The sequence below is a fragment of the Pelobates fuscus genome, chromosome 3 (genome assembly GCF_036172605.1).
Source record: "Pelobates fuscus isolate aPelFus1 chromosome 3, aPelFus1.pri, whole genome shotgun sequence".
Taxonomy (NCBI): domain Eukaryota; kingdom Metazoa; phylum Chordata; class Amphibia; order Anura; family Pelobatidae; genus Pelobates; species Pelobates fuscus.
The window spans coordinates 296,332,431-296,347,954 of NC_086319.1; the positions used below are offsets into that span (position 1 = coordinate 296,332,431).

A 15,524-nucleotide genomic window follows, 5' to 3' on the forward strand; every position below is an offset into this window, starting at 1 on the left:
ATGATGTTAACCTATGGTTAGAATGGATGAAATATAATGCCAACAAACATAACCGAACCGCATGCTATGTGTGTGGTGGTGCCCGGCCTCATCTGGGCACTGTACCTTTGACTCTGCCAGTAAATGAAGAAAATTGCATTTTAAGTCTTTTTGCCTATCAATATAATTTCAACAGGTCTCAATGTCAAGCATGGACAGCGGAGTATCCTCTTATAGCCAAAAATGTAAGACCTCCTCATGGTGTTACCATATATAAAGGTAATTACACTTGCTATGTCAAACATGATGGGATTGGTAAATTTGTGGGTAACTTTCCCGCAGGTTATTGTACTACGTATAGAACTGTTCCTGTACGTTTGCTGCAGCAGCACACTAGGTCACTGGGAGATATTTACTGGTTGTGTGGGGATTTACAGTTAAGATCCAGAATGGACACAGAGTGGTGGGGGGAGTGTACATTGGCCAAGGCCATTATGCCTATACACATTATTTCTGACACACACACCAACACCCATGAGTCCAGCCACACTAAGGCCAAGCGTGAAGCCCCAGTAAAAGGAAGTTTTGACCCTCACATTTACATTGATGCCATTGGGGTGCCTAGGGGGGTACCCAATGAATTTAAAGCAAGGGATGAAGTTGCTGCAGGATTTGAATCAATTTTTACCATAGTTACTGCAAACAAGAACTTAAATTGGATAAACTACATTTATTACAATCAACAGCGTTTCGTTAATTACACCAGAGATGCCCTCCAGGGATTAGCCGAACAGTTGCAGGCAACATCCCAAATGGCCTTCCAAAATAGAATAGCCCTGGATATGATCCTAGCCGAAAAAGGAGGGGTATGTAAAATTTTGCCCGACACCATGACATGTTGTACTTACATCCCAGAAAACACAGGTCCTAATGGTAAAGTTACATTAGCCATAGCAAAATTAAATGACCTCTCAGAAGAATTAAAAAGGAATTCTGGGATAAAAGATCCCTGGGACAGATGGTTTGGTTGGATGACGGGTTGGAAAAAGGCTTTAATGTATATTGGTATGGCAATACTAATTTCTTTTTTTATCTTTGCTCTTCTCTTTTGTTGTGTCTTCCCCTGCCTGAGGAAAGCTCTCACGAAGACTATTGACCAAGCGGCACCCACTTTCACATTACTTGATGTTGATGACCAAGATTTCCAGGATCTCAACACACCCTGTTTGCCGCTGCAATCCATCCCTTTTGATGATAAAGTGCGAGAGTTCTAGGAAGGGACCACCTTAGGGACAGCATCTGTCGGTGAATGGTAAAGGCCCCATGTGGAGAAGTGGTGGGTTAGCTGCCATGGGATACCCTTGGGTGTGAAGCGTTCGAGAGCCATACTGACGGATGGTTAGCCTATTAGGGTCAGATCTAGGGACAGACTTGCACTTTGCATTAACACCTAGCTAGCGGCCACGGGGTTTCTGTGCCTTTGGGCTAACACGTCTTCTGGTATTAACAAATAAAGTTTTTATCTCTTAGAATCTAACATTTCATAGGGGGGACTGATGTAGAATTATTAAAAAATCTTATTGTATTTATATTGAATTGCTGCTCTAACTCTGTATTAACCTGATACTGTGACAAATCCTCCATTTTGTCCTCATAACCTGACTTCTTCATATGAAAACTACATTACATGACAGTATTTCTCAGCACATCTAATACAATAGACAAGGACTGTATTCTCCATAAGGATATGACTAACCCAGGAACTGTTGAATTTCCCCTAACTCGCAACATAATATAATTTAAAGGCCATGAGAACACAGTAGTAATGAAATGTTCTATTCATAAGAGACCTTGCACCTAACCACGAGATTTGACATCACCGACCGAGTAAAATGACGCTCAAGACCCCTTGTCCCCCACCCGTGTCCGAAAAAGTACCACCTCTTGGTGGGTGGACACGGAACTAACCACTTAGCTTTTGATCCAATTAATTATATTGAAAGGTGGACACTAACCCAGACACTTAACAATTAATCCAATTAATGATGTTTATTCACTGATATCTTGATAATCAATGATGACGAAAATGTCTCTTAAAAGGGCCTGCGCGCCCGCTGATTCTGCACTTGCCAATAAATTTCCTCGAAGTTATTTTAACCTGAACTCCGTGTGTCAGACTGAATTACTTCAGCGTATATACGCAATTCAATTCTCTTTAATTTGGACAGGAACAGATAGACACTTAAACATTTTGGTTTACTGAAAAAGTACCATAACATATTGAGTTGTTAGCAGTGCCTAGTGATTCTTCACTATTAATAAAAGAGATGAAAGAGACTATTGGAAAGACAAGTACACTTTTCAGAGTACGCAGACTTTCTCTTCTTCATTTACAGGAGAGAACAATCGGCTGGCTCTTGAGTTTGTAACTAGAAAGTTAGATGTACTTGCAGCAATGCAACTCTAGATTTTCAGGCAATCGTTGAAAGATCAGCTTTTATCTGCAATTTTTTCTTACATATTCTGAATAAATTATATGAATACATGAAGTCAACTGACAGCAGTAAGTTGGGTACTTAAAATCATCAGTCTCTGACAAGAAAATCTGTTCTTTAAGGAGTGACTGTAAAGAGGTCTGTGGGCGAATAAATGAAACATTAGTATGCAAAGCAGTTTTAGCATGGTCCTTTTTAATGATATGGTTGAAATGTAAGTTGGACAGAATATTAAATATGTGATTGCGTTCTGCTACTTGGCGGTTATGCAAATTTCATATAATGTTTTCATAGTTTTTGTAATATTTTTTTCTCGCTGTTCATACTGGAGTCACTTGTCCATCTAATTTTGTAACAATGCCTTGCAGTACCGTGATAGATAATTTGATGTGACAAGAATTAAAGGGACAGTCTAAGCAAAATAACTACTGCAACTCATTTTCTCGATATGGATTAGCCCAGCGTTCTCAATTTATAACTGCTCTGTTTTGAGTGGAACATTCCCAATCCCATAAGTAACTTCAATACTATGGAGAGTAATAGTACGTAGTAATAGTACGTACTATTACCCTCAATGGGCTAACCTTAATAGGCTGAGATTGTCAACTGACACTCTCAGCCTATCACCAGCCACCTGGCAAACCTTCTTGTTCATAGTAGCCACTAAGAGGATAGAAAAGAGATGGCAGAGGTTTTGGGCAGTGGGATACCAACTTTGGGTAAACAGTTGGAAAACATTTTAGCCCGTGAAGGTAAGACAGAGTCCAGACACTCCTGCTACCATAAAAACTACATTGGGATAGTTTGCTATCAGGCTGGTGCTTTCCTTTAATAATGGGGTAGTGTAATTTCACATTAACAAGTTGGCTGAGGACGGGGCAGTTTCAGTGTTCTGGGAAGAAGCCCTTATTTTTCAAACTGCAGAAGCCCTTATTTTTCAAACGACAAGCTGGGGCCCACTGCAAGAAAATCACTAAACTAAGCTGTTGGTTAGAGTGTTGGTTAGAATGGCAATTTAAGTATAATGTTTGTGTAACCAAGGAAGCAAATAAGGCATTTTATGCCATGCTTTTTCAGTTTTGCACATCTAGGTGTAGTTGTGAAATAATCTTTCATATACTATACATTTAAAAAAATGTAAATATATTATTAGAAATGTTCCTTGAAAAATTTGAAGTTGAACTGCTCACATTGAGCTTTGATTACTTTGGCCAATGATGGAGACCCACAGAAGAACACCTGTACTTTGCCCTTTTTTTCTTGCTCAATTTTTTGGAACACCTAGAATAAAAAAAAAAAATCATATGCAGAGTCAGTAGATGCACTTGGATATCATCTGTAAATTCACAGCATGACTTGACAGATGTTATAATAATGAGAAAGTCTGTTGGTGGTACAGTGGCAGACTACCCAGGATCACAAAGGCTGCCTGTGTACCACTTGTCAAGGAGGGCTGCCCTTGTGCTAATGAAGAGTAGCACATACCTACTTTTCCCAAATGTAGAGTATTGGGCAAAGGGGGGGAGGGGAGGGGGATGTTGGGAATAGGTAGTGATGGATCTCATATTTATATATTCTGTTGTAGAAATGTTTAATCATGACCTGCGTTGATGCTAGGACCTGAGATATGACATCACTCTAGCCCCAGCATCACTAAAAGGTGTGCTTGGGAGCAGTGTAGGAAGAGCACAAAGATCAGAGCAGCTCCCATACACACAGGGATAGGATCCACGCTTGGTGGGAGAGCATGGGATTCACTAATGCCAATGTGTTGGCAGCGAAGCCATTATGTTAGTATCAACACAGGGGAATGCCATTAAGGAAGTGTCCCCAAGCAAGGAGTATCGCTCCACTTAGCCAAACTTCATATACAATCACACTCAGCCAACTACACACATATATACATCACACTTAGCCAATCCAACACAGAATCCACTCAACCAATTTGTGCACAATCATACTCAACCACCACACAAAATCCCACGCAGGTGTATTGCTTAGGAGGGAGCAAGGAGGGCGATGAGGAGGGCCATTTTTGGATTCTTGGACCAGGGCTCTATGTTTCCTCTTTAAGCCCATTGCAGTCATACCTTGTGCCAGTCTGGTCTTCCAGGCTGTGTCCTGGTCCTCAAGCCAGTAATGGAATCTTTCTTCTCTTTCTGTGCCAGTAGGTCAAGGGCCATTTGCAGTCCAATGGCCTTCATGTCATTCTTGCAGAGAGCTGATGTCATGTACATATGCATCTCTAGGAAACAACCTGTACATTTCAAAAATCAAAATATTTATTTTTAGTCTACAAACATGTAAGGAATACTAATGTGATATTTTAAATATGTAGATGGTTTAATTTTTTTTATATGATAAGGACATTGTCCAATATCTACCCTAGTATTGGGCATGAACGTAGGCAGTATGGAAGTTTCAAGAGCTCTCCCTGGTTCAGATGTTAAATGTAATTTCTGAAAAATGATGAGGTGCGCTAATCAAACCTTTACCAAAAAGCCAGACACCCATTTAAAGAAATTACTATTCTATTGATTCACAACAGCTACTGGAGAAACTAATTATTATATTAGTCTTTAAAGAACAGCTGGTGTCCAAAGGAAGAACATACTGTTCTAATGGACTTTACAGTACAGACACTGCCCAAGAGAAGACTATTCAATACTACTGGCCTTTACAGTAAAACCACCTGCCCATCGAATTGCCATATTCTATTGACGTTTTAAATTCCAGCCATACTTAAAGGGGAACTGCCACCTCTCTGGAATGTATACCATTAAATGAAACATTGAAACTCACCTATAACTTGTGATAATTACAGCACAGGAGTCTCTGAGCATCATCTTACCTTCCAGGTATGGCAACAGAATCCCCACTTTCCTTCTTTGCCACGCAAGTTAACTCAGCACATAGAGAAACAGTTAACACATCTGTGGCCTTGGATTGATCACCATTACGCTCTGGATTGTACGCTATTAAAAGACCTCTGGCCATCAATATTTATTGTAGCAACAGAAACTGGCTAACATCGGAAAACCAAGGCCAAAACCCTTGTGGGGGAATGGTTGCCCTAAAAAAAGTCCCTCTAAAGGGATCCTCTACATCTATGCTCCTATCCACTGTCAGACTGGCCCATCCCTCAAATTGTATGAAACACCATACAATTGTTTTTGAAGATAATCTATCTATACATACATTTAAATCTAAATAATGTATGTATATGCTTTATCTGTGCCTGCGCAACACGTATTTAGACATGAGTGTGTGATTATAATTTTTTACAGTTTTTAAAATCATTATGTCAAAAGTCATGAAACAAAAAGTTTTGTGTACATAAATCATATCACAAATAACAATTTACATATAAAGGTTGTATAGTTACACAATAACTAAGAGACAGCAAGATAGCACTACGTACCCTGTGGCTCTTCATCAGCTTGATCCATCTCGAGCTTGGTTAGGAGACTCACAAACCATTCAAAATACTTTTGGTCCCGATTTATCCAGATAAAGTCTACCTACCAATGATATAGAATTAAGAGCAATTTAATAAAATAGTAGATTCTCTTTAGGAAGCCGTTATTATTTATGATTATATGAAAGAACAAAATGCTATATGTTGTCATAGTCGCCTCCAACAATCATCCCAGCTATGATAGCACTATATGTGTGAGACACAACTCCCTTCATGCCTCCAACCAATAAGCTGATCACAGACGAGAACATTAGTGCTAAATTACATTGCAGTTCTGCATAGGTGGAATAGGTGGAATTTCTCCCTTCCTACCAATGACCTCAGATTGCCTGATTTTGCATTCCTTGTATGTTAGCTATTCCATGAGACTCAACAAGAATTGTAGCTTAAAACCTGGGTGAGAATGATTCAAGCTGCATGACACAAAGTGACACATCCAACATTGGGATTAGATTCTACTTCTTGCCTGCATGTGAAATGTTGTGTTAATATGTATATAAGAAGTGTAAAATATATCTAGAGATCTGAATTTTACTATTATTAAAAAAATACTCCATTCACAATAACTACTATGTGCCCTCCCCCCAGGTAATTAGTCAAACTGTTTGCTAATGGATTGCCTTCTCACAGGCACCAGTCCACTCCTCTCTGCAGTCTGAATATCTGTGTCTGAGCTAAGCCTATAGGTGCATGTCTCAGCCATCTCATTGGCTGAGAGTGATCAGCTTACTCTCTTACCCAATGAGCTGGTCCTCCACTCCCCGACTTAGCTCAGGGTTGCTAATGGAAGTTCCCCGTAGGAGATTCCATCTCTCAATACCGGAAAAAGAGCACTCGGTGGACTCAAGCTCAAAAGCCCCCACCCTCAGGAACCCCCTCCTGCCGGGCTCTGGGGAGAGGAAAGGGGTTAAAACTTACCTTTCTCCAGCGCTGGGCGGGGAGCTCTTCTCCTCTGATGATCCTCCTCTCCTCCCATTCGGCTGAATGCGCACGCGCGGCAAGAGCTGCACGCGCATTCAGCTGGTCTCATAGGGCAGCATAAGTAAGTGGTGTCCCTCAGGGTTCTGTTTTGGGACCGCTTCTATTTAACATATTTATAAATGATCTTGAAATAGACTTTGAAAGCCATTTTTTTGTGTTTGCAGATGACACAAAACTCTGTAAAGTAGTAAAATGTGAGTAGTAAAATGCTTTGCTGCAGAGGGATTTAGATAGATTGGGGCACAGGCGACTCAAATGGCAGATGAAATTGAATGTAGAGAAATGCAAAGTTATGCACTTAGGGGTAAGGAATGCACGAGCAACTTACACCCTAAATGGTAGTGAATTAGGGATAACCACACACAAGAAAGATGTGGGAATTGTTATAAACAATAACTTAGGCAGCAAGATGCAATGTCAATCGGAAGTTGCTAAGGCCAGTAAGGTTTTGTCATGTATAAAAAGGGGCATTCATTTTCTGGATGAAAATATAATTTTGCCTCTTTATAAATCTCTGGCAAGATCCCACCTTGAATATACTGTGCAATTTTAGGCACCTGTTCTAAGGAAGGATATTATGGCACTTAAAAAAAGTGTTGAGAGACCGGCTACAAAATTGATAAAAAAAATTATGAAGAAAGGTTAAATACCGGTAATTTAAATCTCTTTAGTTTGGAAAAACGGCACCTCAGCGTGAATATGATAACATTATACAAATATATTCAGGTCCAGTACAAACCATTGTCTGGAAATCTATTCATAAACAGGGCTATACATAGGACAAATTTGGAAGTGTTTCAGACTGTTTTTTTTTGCTTTCTTTTGGATCAACAGCAAAAACATATGTGAGAAAGACTGAACTTGATGGACGCAAGTCTCTTTTCAGCTATGTAACTATGTTTCTTAAACCATTCCTGAACAATTTTTGCAGTGTGGCAGGGTGCATTATCCTGCTAAAACATGGCCACTGCCGTCAGGGAATACCATTGCCATGAAGAAGTGTACATGGTCTGCAACAATCTCTAGGTATGTGGTACATGTTAAAGTAACATCCGCATGAAAGCCAAACCCAAGGTCTCCCAAGAAAACATTGCCCAGAGCATAACACTGCCTCTACCAGCCTGCCTTCTTCCCATAGTGCATCCTGCTCACATCACTTCCCCAGGTAAACAACACATATGCACCCAGCTGTCCACCTGATCTAAAAAAATCTTCACAACAGGCAACCCTTTTCCATTGCTTTGTAGTCCAGTTTTGATGCTTACGTCCTCATTGAAGATGCTTTCGGCAGTGGACAGTGGAGATCATCATGGGCATTTTTTACCAGTCTGTTGCTACGCAAGCCCCATAAGCAGCCAACTGAGATGCACTGTGTGTTCTGACAACTTCCTATCATGGCCAGCATTATGTTTTCAGCAATTTGAGCTACAATAGCACTTCTGTTTATATCGGACCAGATGGACTAGCCTTCGATCCCCACGTGCATTAATAAACCTTGTGGCACCATGACCCTGATGCTGGTTCACAGGTTGTCCTTCCTTGCACTACTTTTGGTAGGTACTAACCACTGCATACCGGGAACACCACACAAGACTTACCGTTTTGTAAATCCTCCGGCCCAGACGTCTATTTGGCCCTTGTCAAAGTAACTCAAATCTGCCTAATATATCCCAATGGCAAGTGCCATTGTAATGATATCATTAATGTTATTCACTTCACCTGTCAGTGGTTTTTAATTGTTGTGGCTGATCAGTGTATGTCTAGGATCTCAATACATTTTTGATAGTGAATGCCAGAAGTGTACCTAGGGCAGCGTCTCCCAATTGGTGTTCTGCGGAATACCAGAACACAAATGGGGTTCCGCCAAAATTTAGCAAAACAAAATGGCCATGGGCAGCAAGGGAGCACTTTCCCTGGCTCACTTCCCTCTCGCGCACAGCAGTGATGCCGGAGCCGAAATATGACGTTACTCCGGCATCATTAAGAGGTGCGCAAGGGAGCTGAGCAGGAAGATCACTGCTCCCTCGCCGCCCGAACTGTGCTGCACACCAGCCGCTCAGCAGCCCCACTGTACCCCAGGGACCGCATGTCTAGCCCAGCAGCCCCACTGGACCACAGGGACATAGAGACTCCATGCCAGCACTCCCAAAAGTAGGGAGGCTGAGTGGAGTAAAATGTAAAAAAAAATAAAAAAATTGCATGTCTGTTAGGGAGTTTGTATGTGTTTGTGTGTCTGTCAAAGAGTGTGTATGTGTTTGTCAGTGAGAATGTATGTGTGCTTGTATGTGTGTCTGTCAAAGAGTATGTGTGTCAGGGTGTGTATCTGTGTGTCAAGGTTTGTGTATGTATCACTGTGTGTATCTGAGTGTGTGTGTGTGTGTATCTGTCAGTATGTGTGTGTTGGTGTGTGAGTGTGTGCGCCAGTGCATAACAGTGTGTTTGTATGTGCCTATGTGTGTATATGTCAGTGTGTGTGTGTCAGTGTGTGTATATGACATTGTGTGTATCTGAGTGTATGTATGTGCCAGTGTGTGTATCTCTGGGTGCGAGTGTGTATATGTCACTGTGTGTATCTGTGTGTCAAGGTGTGTGTGTCTGTGTGTATCTGTGTGCCAGTGTGTGTATCTGTGTGTCAGGTAAATACACACACACACACACACAAACACAGATACACACACTTTGACACAAAGATACACACACCTTGACATACAGATACATACACACACACACACAGATACACACTGTGTGTCAAGGTGTGTGTATCTATGTGCCAGTGTGGGTGTGTATCTGTGTGTCAGATTCATACACACTGACACACAGATACACACACTGGCACATACAAACACAGATACACACACCTTGACACACAGACACACGCCGGCACATAAAAAAAGAAAATAAATTGCGCCATTTTTTGTAACAGGGGGAGGAGGGGAGGGAGAAGGGGGTTCCACGATGTTGATACACTATGTCGAAGGGTTCCATGGGAAAAATTAATTGGGAACCACTGAGCCCTAGGATATTTGTTACGGAGCTCTGGACCAGAGAAGAATCTCTCAGTCACTTCACCTCCCTTCTTTGGTTCAGCTGGTTTAGCAGTAGTATAACAATGATTATAGCAGTGAATATATCCCACTTCCCCACAAATAGTTGAGACATAGTTAGGGTAGAACATGATCTAAGTTATTCACCATATATATATACACAATTCAAAATGTGTATTCCCATCACAGGGGATAATAGTCAAACAATGGGGACAGACCGGCCCTGGCATCTCAATATCTGGGCTGAATCCCCTCTCTTCACCCCCTAGGGCTACTAATGCAACACATGGGTGTTTTGGCCCTAACAGTGGGATTCCTGCACTGTATACATCTGCACTGGTCTCCAGCTACAGTCCAAAAAGCACCCTAAATGGATGGTTTCGATCTGCACCCAGGTAAAGGCATGACCAGGCAAAGGCGATCTTCTGATCCAGTCGTGAGTTCCTGGAGGCTGGCGTACCTCTGTCAGCACTCCTGAATTTAACAAGGGTAGTTACTGCAACCAGATGCTGGCGTTCAGGTGCACTTCACCGGGATCCAACTGTAGAGTCTAGGCAGAACAAAGGGAAAGGGGTCCTAGGGGGACTGCTCTAGGTTAACGTCTTTTTTTTTTTTTTTTTTTTTAAGGGGGGGGAAAGGGGTTCTTGTCACAAAATTACTCTGCACCAACAAGCAGAAGAGCCTCACAGTTTTTCAAATATTCTACTCTTACATGTTAAAATGCTTTGAAATGAGCTAAATGCCAGTTCTGAAGTGTCTGGAAATTGAATGTTTTTGGAGTTCCAATCTGATGCTTTAATTAATTTAACATGGGCACATGACCCATCTCTACAGATTTCTTTAATGTCACCCATGGTATTCATCCCCTTTGAAGGGATTTACATTTGAGCAATTAAAGTGGGTCAAAAAAGAAAATCCATTAAAAGAAGACTGTCCATCGTGATGTATCCGGTATGCTAGTTACATTAGATGTTTAAATTAACTATCTCTCTTTGATTTAGGATTAGGCATACTGAAGGGGTATACTATATAAATACATATAGCTCCTGATGGAAGCTTTTTTTTTTTTTTAAATGAAATATTGACAATAAAGGCTAAAGACCCAGGAGTGCTATTTTTTGTTTATTTGTATCAGCCACAACATCAAAACCACTGACAGGTGAAGTGAATAACATTAATTATATCATTATAATGGCACCTGTCAAGGAGTTTGATATATTAGGCAGTAAGTGAACAGTCAGTTCTTGAATTTCATGTGTTGGATGCCGGAAAAATGGCCAAGCGGAAAAATCTTAGTGACTCTGACAAGGGCCAGATAGTGACGGCAAGCCTTGTGTGATGTTCCAGGTTTGCAAGGTGGTGCAAGGAAGGACAACTGGTGAAGAGAGGCAATATTCTGGTGGGAACCCTTGGGTCCTGCCATTCATGTGGATGTTACTGTGACACGTACCACCTACCTATAGATTGTTGCAGTACATGTACACCCCTTCATGGCAAAAGTGTTCCCTGATAACAGTGGCCTCTTTCAGCAGGATAATGTACCCTGACACACTGCAAGAATTGTTCAGGAATGGTTTGTGGAACATGGCAAAGAGTTCAAGATGTTGCCTTGGCCCCCAAATTCCCCAAAAACCAATCCTATTGAGCATCTGTGGGATGTGCTGGAACAACAAATCCGATCCATGGACGTCCGATCTCACAACTTGCAAGACTTAAAGGATCTGCTGCTAAAGTCTTGGTGCCAGATACCACAGTACACGTTCAGAGGTCTTGTGTTTTGCAGTCCATTCCACATCAGAGCTGTCTTGGCAGCACAAGGGCGACCTACACAATACTAGGCAGATGGTTTTAATACTGTGGTGTCACTATATAAATATAAGGAACAATTACAGAACATGTGGGATAAAAAGAGGATACAGTGATTCAACACTACAGAAGGCACTCGACAAGTGCTACCAACCAAATAACAGATCAATAGAACTATTAATAGAAAGAACTGTCTTTCCTACAACTTATACAACAGCCTCTTTAAAGTTCAAACAAATCATTGACGATAATTGGAGGGTTCTTACGAATGACACCACATTACCAGCACAATTTCAGAAATGTCCTATGATGTGCTACAAGAGGAACATGAGCTTGAAGTACCTACTGGTTAATACAGATCCCACACCAAGGACTGCAGCCGACCATCCGCCTGACACCTGACTGGCAGGGAAGCCACCAGCTTCAACCCAAACCCATTGGAGAGACTCACCGATCCAGCGGCCTTAGGCTGCAAAGTTGTTAAGTTGTAACATTTTGGTTCACAGTTATTGCCTTATTTTTTCGTTTATTAACGTAGACTCACTCATACGAGGACACAAACACTGACCTGGGTCTCCTAGGAATAGAGAGACCAGGCTCACTATAACATGACCAGGCACCCTCGAAGCAATACCACATAAGGCCCTAGTCCGGTTCCATAAAGCCACGTATAACTCGCTACTGCACCGCAAACACCCCCCCAGTTACTCCCTTGGTTAGGGGCAACACCTCCACCACACGGCTAAGCCATGCACGAAGGTAGCCAAAGGTAGTCACCCCCACCATAATGGAGGGCAGCACACACTATATCGGCACCCAAGTGCAGGAAACCACACGATTTAACCCTAGACCCGTGCATGTTTCCAAACTTGCTCACACATGAGCGAACACGACCGACTTGTAAACCCCTACATTGCCTTAGGAACAGGCACCTCATGCACCACCCTCCCGGGGCTTAAACAGACAACACCAATATACCATGTACCATGCTCGCTAATAGCCCACTAGGGATCCACCCATGATAAACATAAACAAAAATGTGCATAATTACGATCACTATATATGTGTAACAAGTACAATATCACACTGTTTACTTTGCTAAAAATGTCAATTATACATCTCTGTAATGCAATGCACAACAAAAATAAAGAATTATAAAAAAAAATACAGATCCCACACACTGCTATCTGAAAAATCAACCTCCAATCAATCCAGGCTGTTATAGGTGTCTGGGATGTGTGACACATGCTTCCTGGCAAATGGTTTGCTCATCCCCATACTGGGAAGAAATATACAATCAAGCATCGTCTGACATGCACCACAGATTTTGTGGTGTATAAACTCACTTGTCCATGCGGATTGACTTACATTGGTAAAACTGACCTACCTCTCCGAGAACTGATTAGAAATCATAGTTCTAGCATTCGAATAGCCTATAGAGATCAGAAATCAGATCTTCCAGTTGCAAAACATTTTTTGGAGAAAGGCCACACACTTCCAACAATTGACCATGTACCTCCAACACAGAGCGGGGCGACCGTAAGAAAATGTTGTTGCTACGAGAACTATACTGGATTAGAACTCTCAGGACAGTATATCCAGATGGTCTTAATGAAAAATACACACTTTCAGCGTTTCTTTAAATGCTGTAAGAGTTGTAAATATGGAGATTGGTGTCTACTGGAGTTGGGGCAACAATGCCCACTTTGGGGGATACACAAGTTCCAGTGCACTCACCTATCCACAGCAACTTCAATGTTGACAGATTTTATTAGTTTTTTAAAAAACAACAACATATTGTTACATTATATGATCATACATTGCATAAGCGTGCCACAACGTCAATGTACCCCATCTTTGGCAGGTCCTACTCTAACAGCCTAATGTCTGCTCTTATGAGATTAACCCACTTACTTGGGGAAAAAAAAATCCATCTGGGGCTCTCTGCAGTACAAGGCTAAATAGGGCCCTGGGATGAGGCACCTGTGACAGGAAGGGGTGCAAAATCAAGGAGTTGGCTAGACTCTTAAATCTATCTATCTATCTATCTATCTATATATATATATATATATATATATGAAACAGGTGGGGGGAAGGCTGCATTCACCTGAACATGCATAAATGGGGTGCTGCTGGGGGCCAAATTATACAATACACAAGATCCAGCGCACTCACCTATCCACTAAACAGCAACTTCAGATTTTATTAGTTATTTTTAAAAACACCTAATCTAGGTGAAAATAATAGGGGTTTAGTTACATTATATGATCATACATTGCATAAGCCTGCCACAACGTCAATGTACTCCATCTTTGTCAGGTCCAACTCTAACAGCCTAATGTCTGCTCTTATGAGATTAACCCACTTTTCCCCAAGTACCCCATTTATGCATGTTCAGGTGAGTGCAGCCTCCCCCCCCCCCCCCTGTTTCATATATACACTTTGGGGGATAGGCATTTCCCTATGACTCAGGAACACTGTAAATATCCCTTGGGACTCACTTGACGGTGGGGTCCTACTATGTATAGTGCTTATCTATTCCCTGACAGTCACTTGTGCCGTATCTAGTCTATGGGGAATAGGCAACAGTACCGTTTACTTAAGTGATAGGTTGAATGTACACTTCTTTGCTATATGTGTTATTAAGGTTTCGGCTGGACATTTTTTGTTAATATATTAGAATCCATGGAAATGGCAATATATCTTTTCTATAACATTTGGAATTATGGGTAGGAGATTAAATTCAGCGGTTTGAGTTCTAAATTGGAGCTCCTTATTCTTCATCCTATATTTAAGCAGATTGTATTGAATCAATAGTATTTTTCCTGGGGCGGGGCAAGACTGCCGACCCGAGCGGCCGCACACAGCAGGAGCTCTGTGCAACATCGAGCTTTAAACTTATTTTATGGACCCTAAATTCATACTCTCTACGCCTGAGATACCATACTAAGTCTGGGAATACCATAGTCCACTAACACACCGGTATCTTGGCAGTGGAAACCCTGGCAATGCGACTGCGGCCTACCTAGTGGTCGAGACCTTGAGGGACGGCTGACCTCGTGGTCTCTAGATAACCTGGAGCTGGGCCCTCGGCGGTTAAACTCACCGTTCCCCCCCCTGCCGGTGGGGGTTATCCCGGCGCCCACTACATCAGACACCCCAGAGCTGCTTACCTACGCTGGTTCCCGCTTATTGTTGCAGCACGAGCAATCCAAGATGGCGGGCGTACCGGACGCACAAGCAGGCACGACTGAACAAGCGGAACGGAATCTTCCCAACCCAGTGGACCGACTCATGCGGCGGCTGGATGAAGCCTTCACACGGTTCTGGGCAGCCCTTGAAACCCGCATGGCGGAAGCCGTGAGACAACCAGCAGAGAGCAATGAGAGAGGTGAACACCGGGGAGGGAGTGGGCCTCCTTTGGGTACAGCCTCTCAAGGTACACATGCCGCAGGCGATGCAAGCCCACCTGGGCCGAAAGTCACAAGGGGCCTAGTCCCCGTGCACCGACCGCACAGACAAGGGGCCACCCGCCGCTGGAGGCGTGGGAACACCACTGCCTACTGTTCCCCCAGACGGGTGAAGGTCAAGGACTTTCTAAACCTCCGCGACTACGGTAAGAAGATGCATGCTACAACAAGGGCCTGGGGCTGGAGGAGTGCCCCCTCTCGCTCCCACCACTGTGACACCCCCACCGAGAGCCCAGCACGACCCGAGCAGAGCCTGAGGGTGGGAATCGGC

The 15,524-nt window shown here is 42.5% G+C and overlaps 1 protein-coding gene across 1 annotated transcript in view; it reads right to left on the reverse strand.

The window, feature by feature from the left end:
• Nucleotides 1–2,334: 2,334 nt before the first annotated feature.
• Nucleotides 2,335–15,524, reverse strand: part of NOX5 (NADPH oxidase 5) — a 60,139-nt gene continuing 46,949 nt past the window's right edge. Inside the window, exons 14-16 of the mRNA XM_063448733.1 lie at nt 5,896–5,995; nt 4,565–4,731; nt 2,335–3,755 (exon numbers count right to left, since the gene is read on the reverse strand). Of these exons, the coding sequence (XP_063304803.1) occupies nt 3,624–3,755; nt 4,565–4,731; nt 5,896–5,995 (399 nt within the window). The 3' untranslated portion in view covers nt 2,335–3,623. The remainder of the gene's footprint in view (nt 3,756–4,564; nt 4,732–5,895; nt 5,996–15,524) is intronic.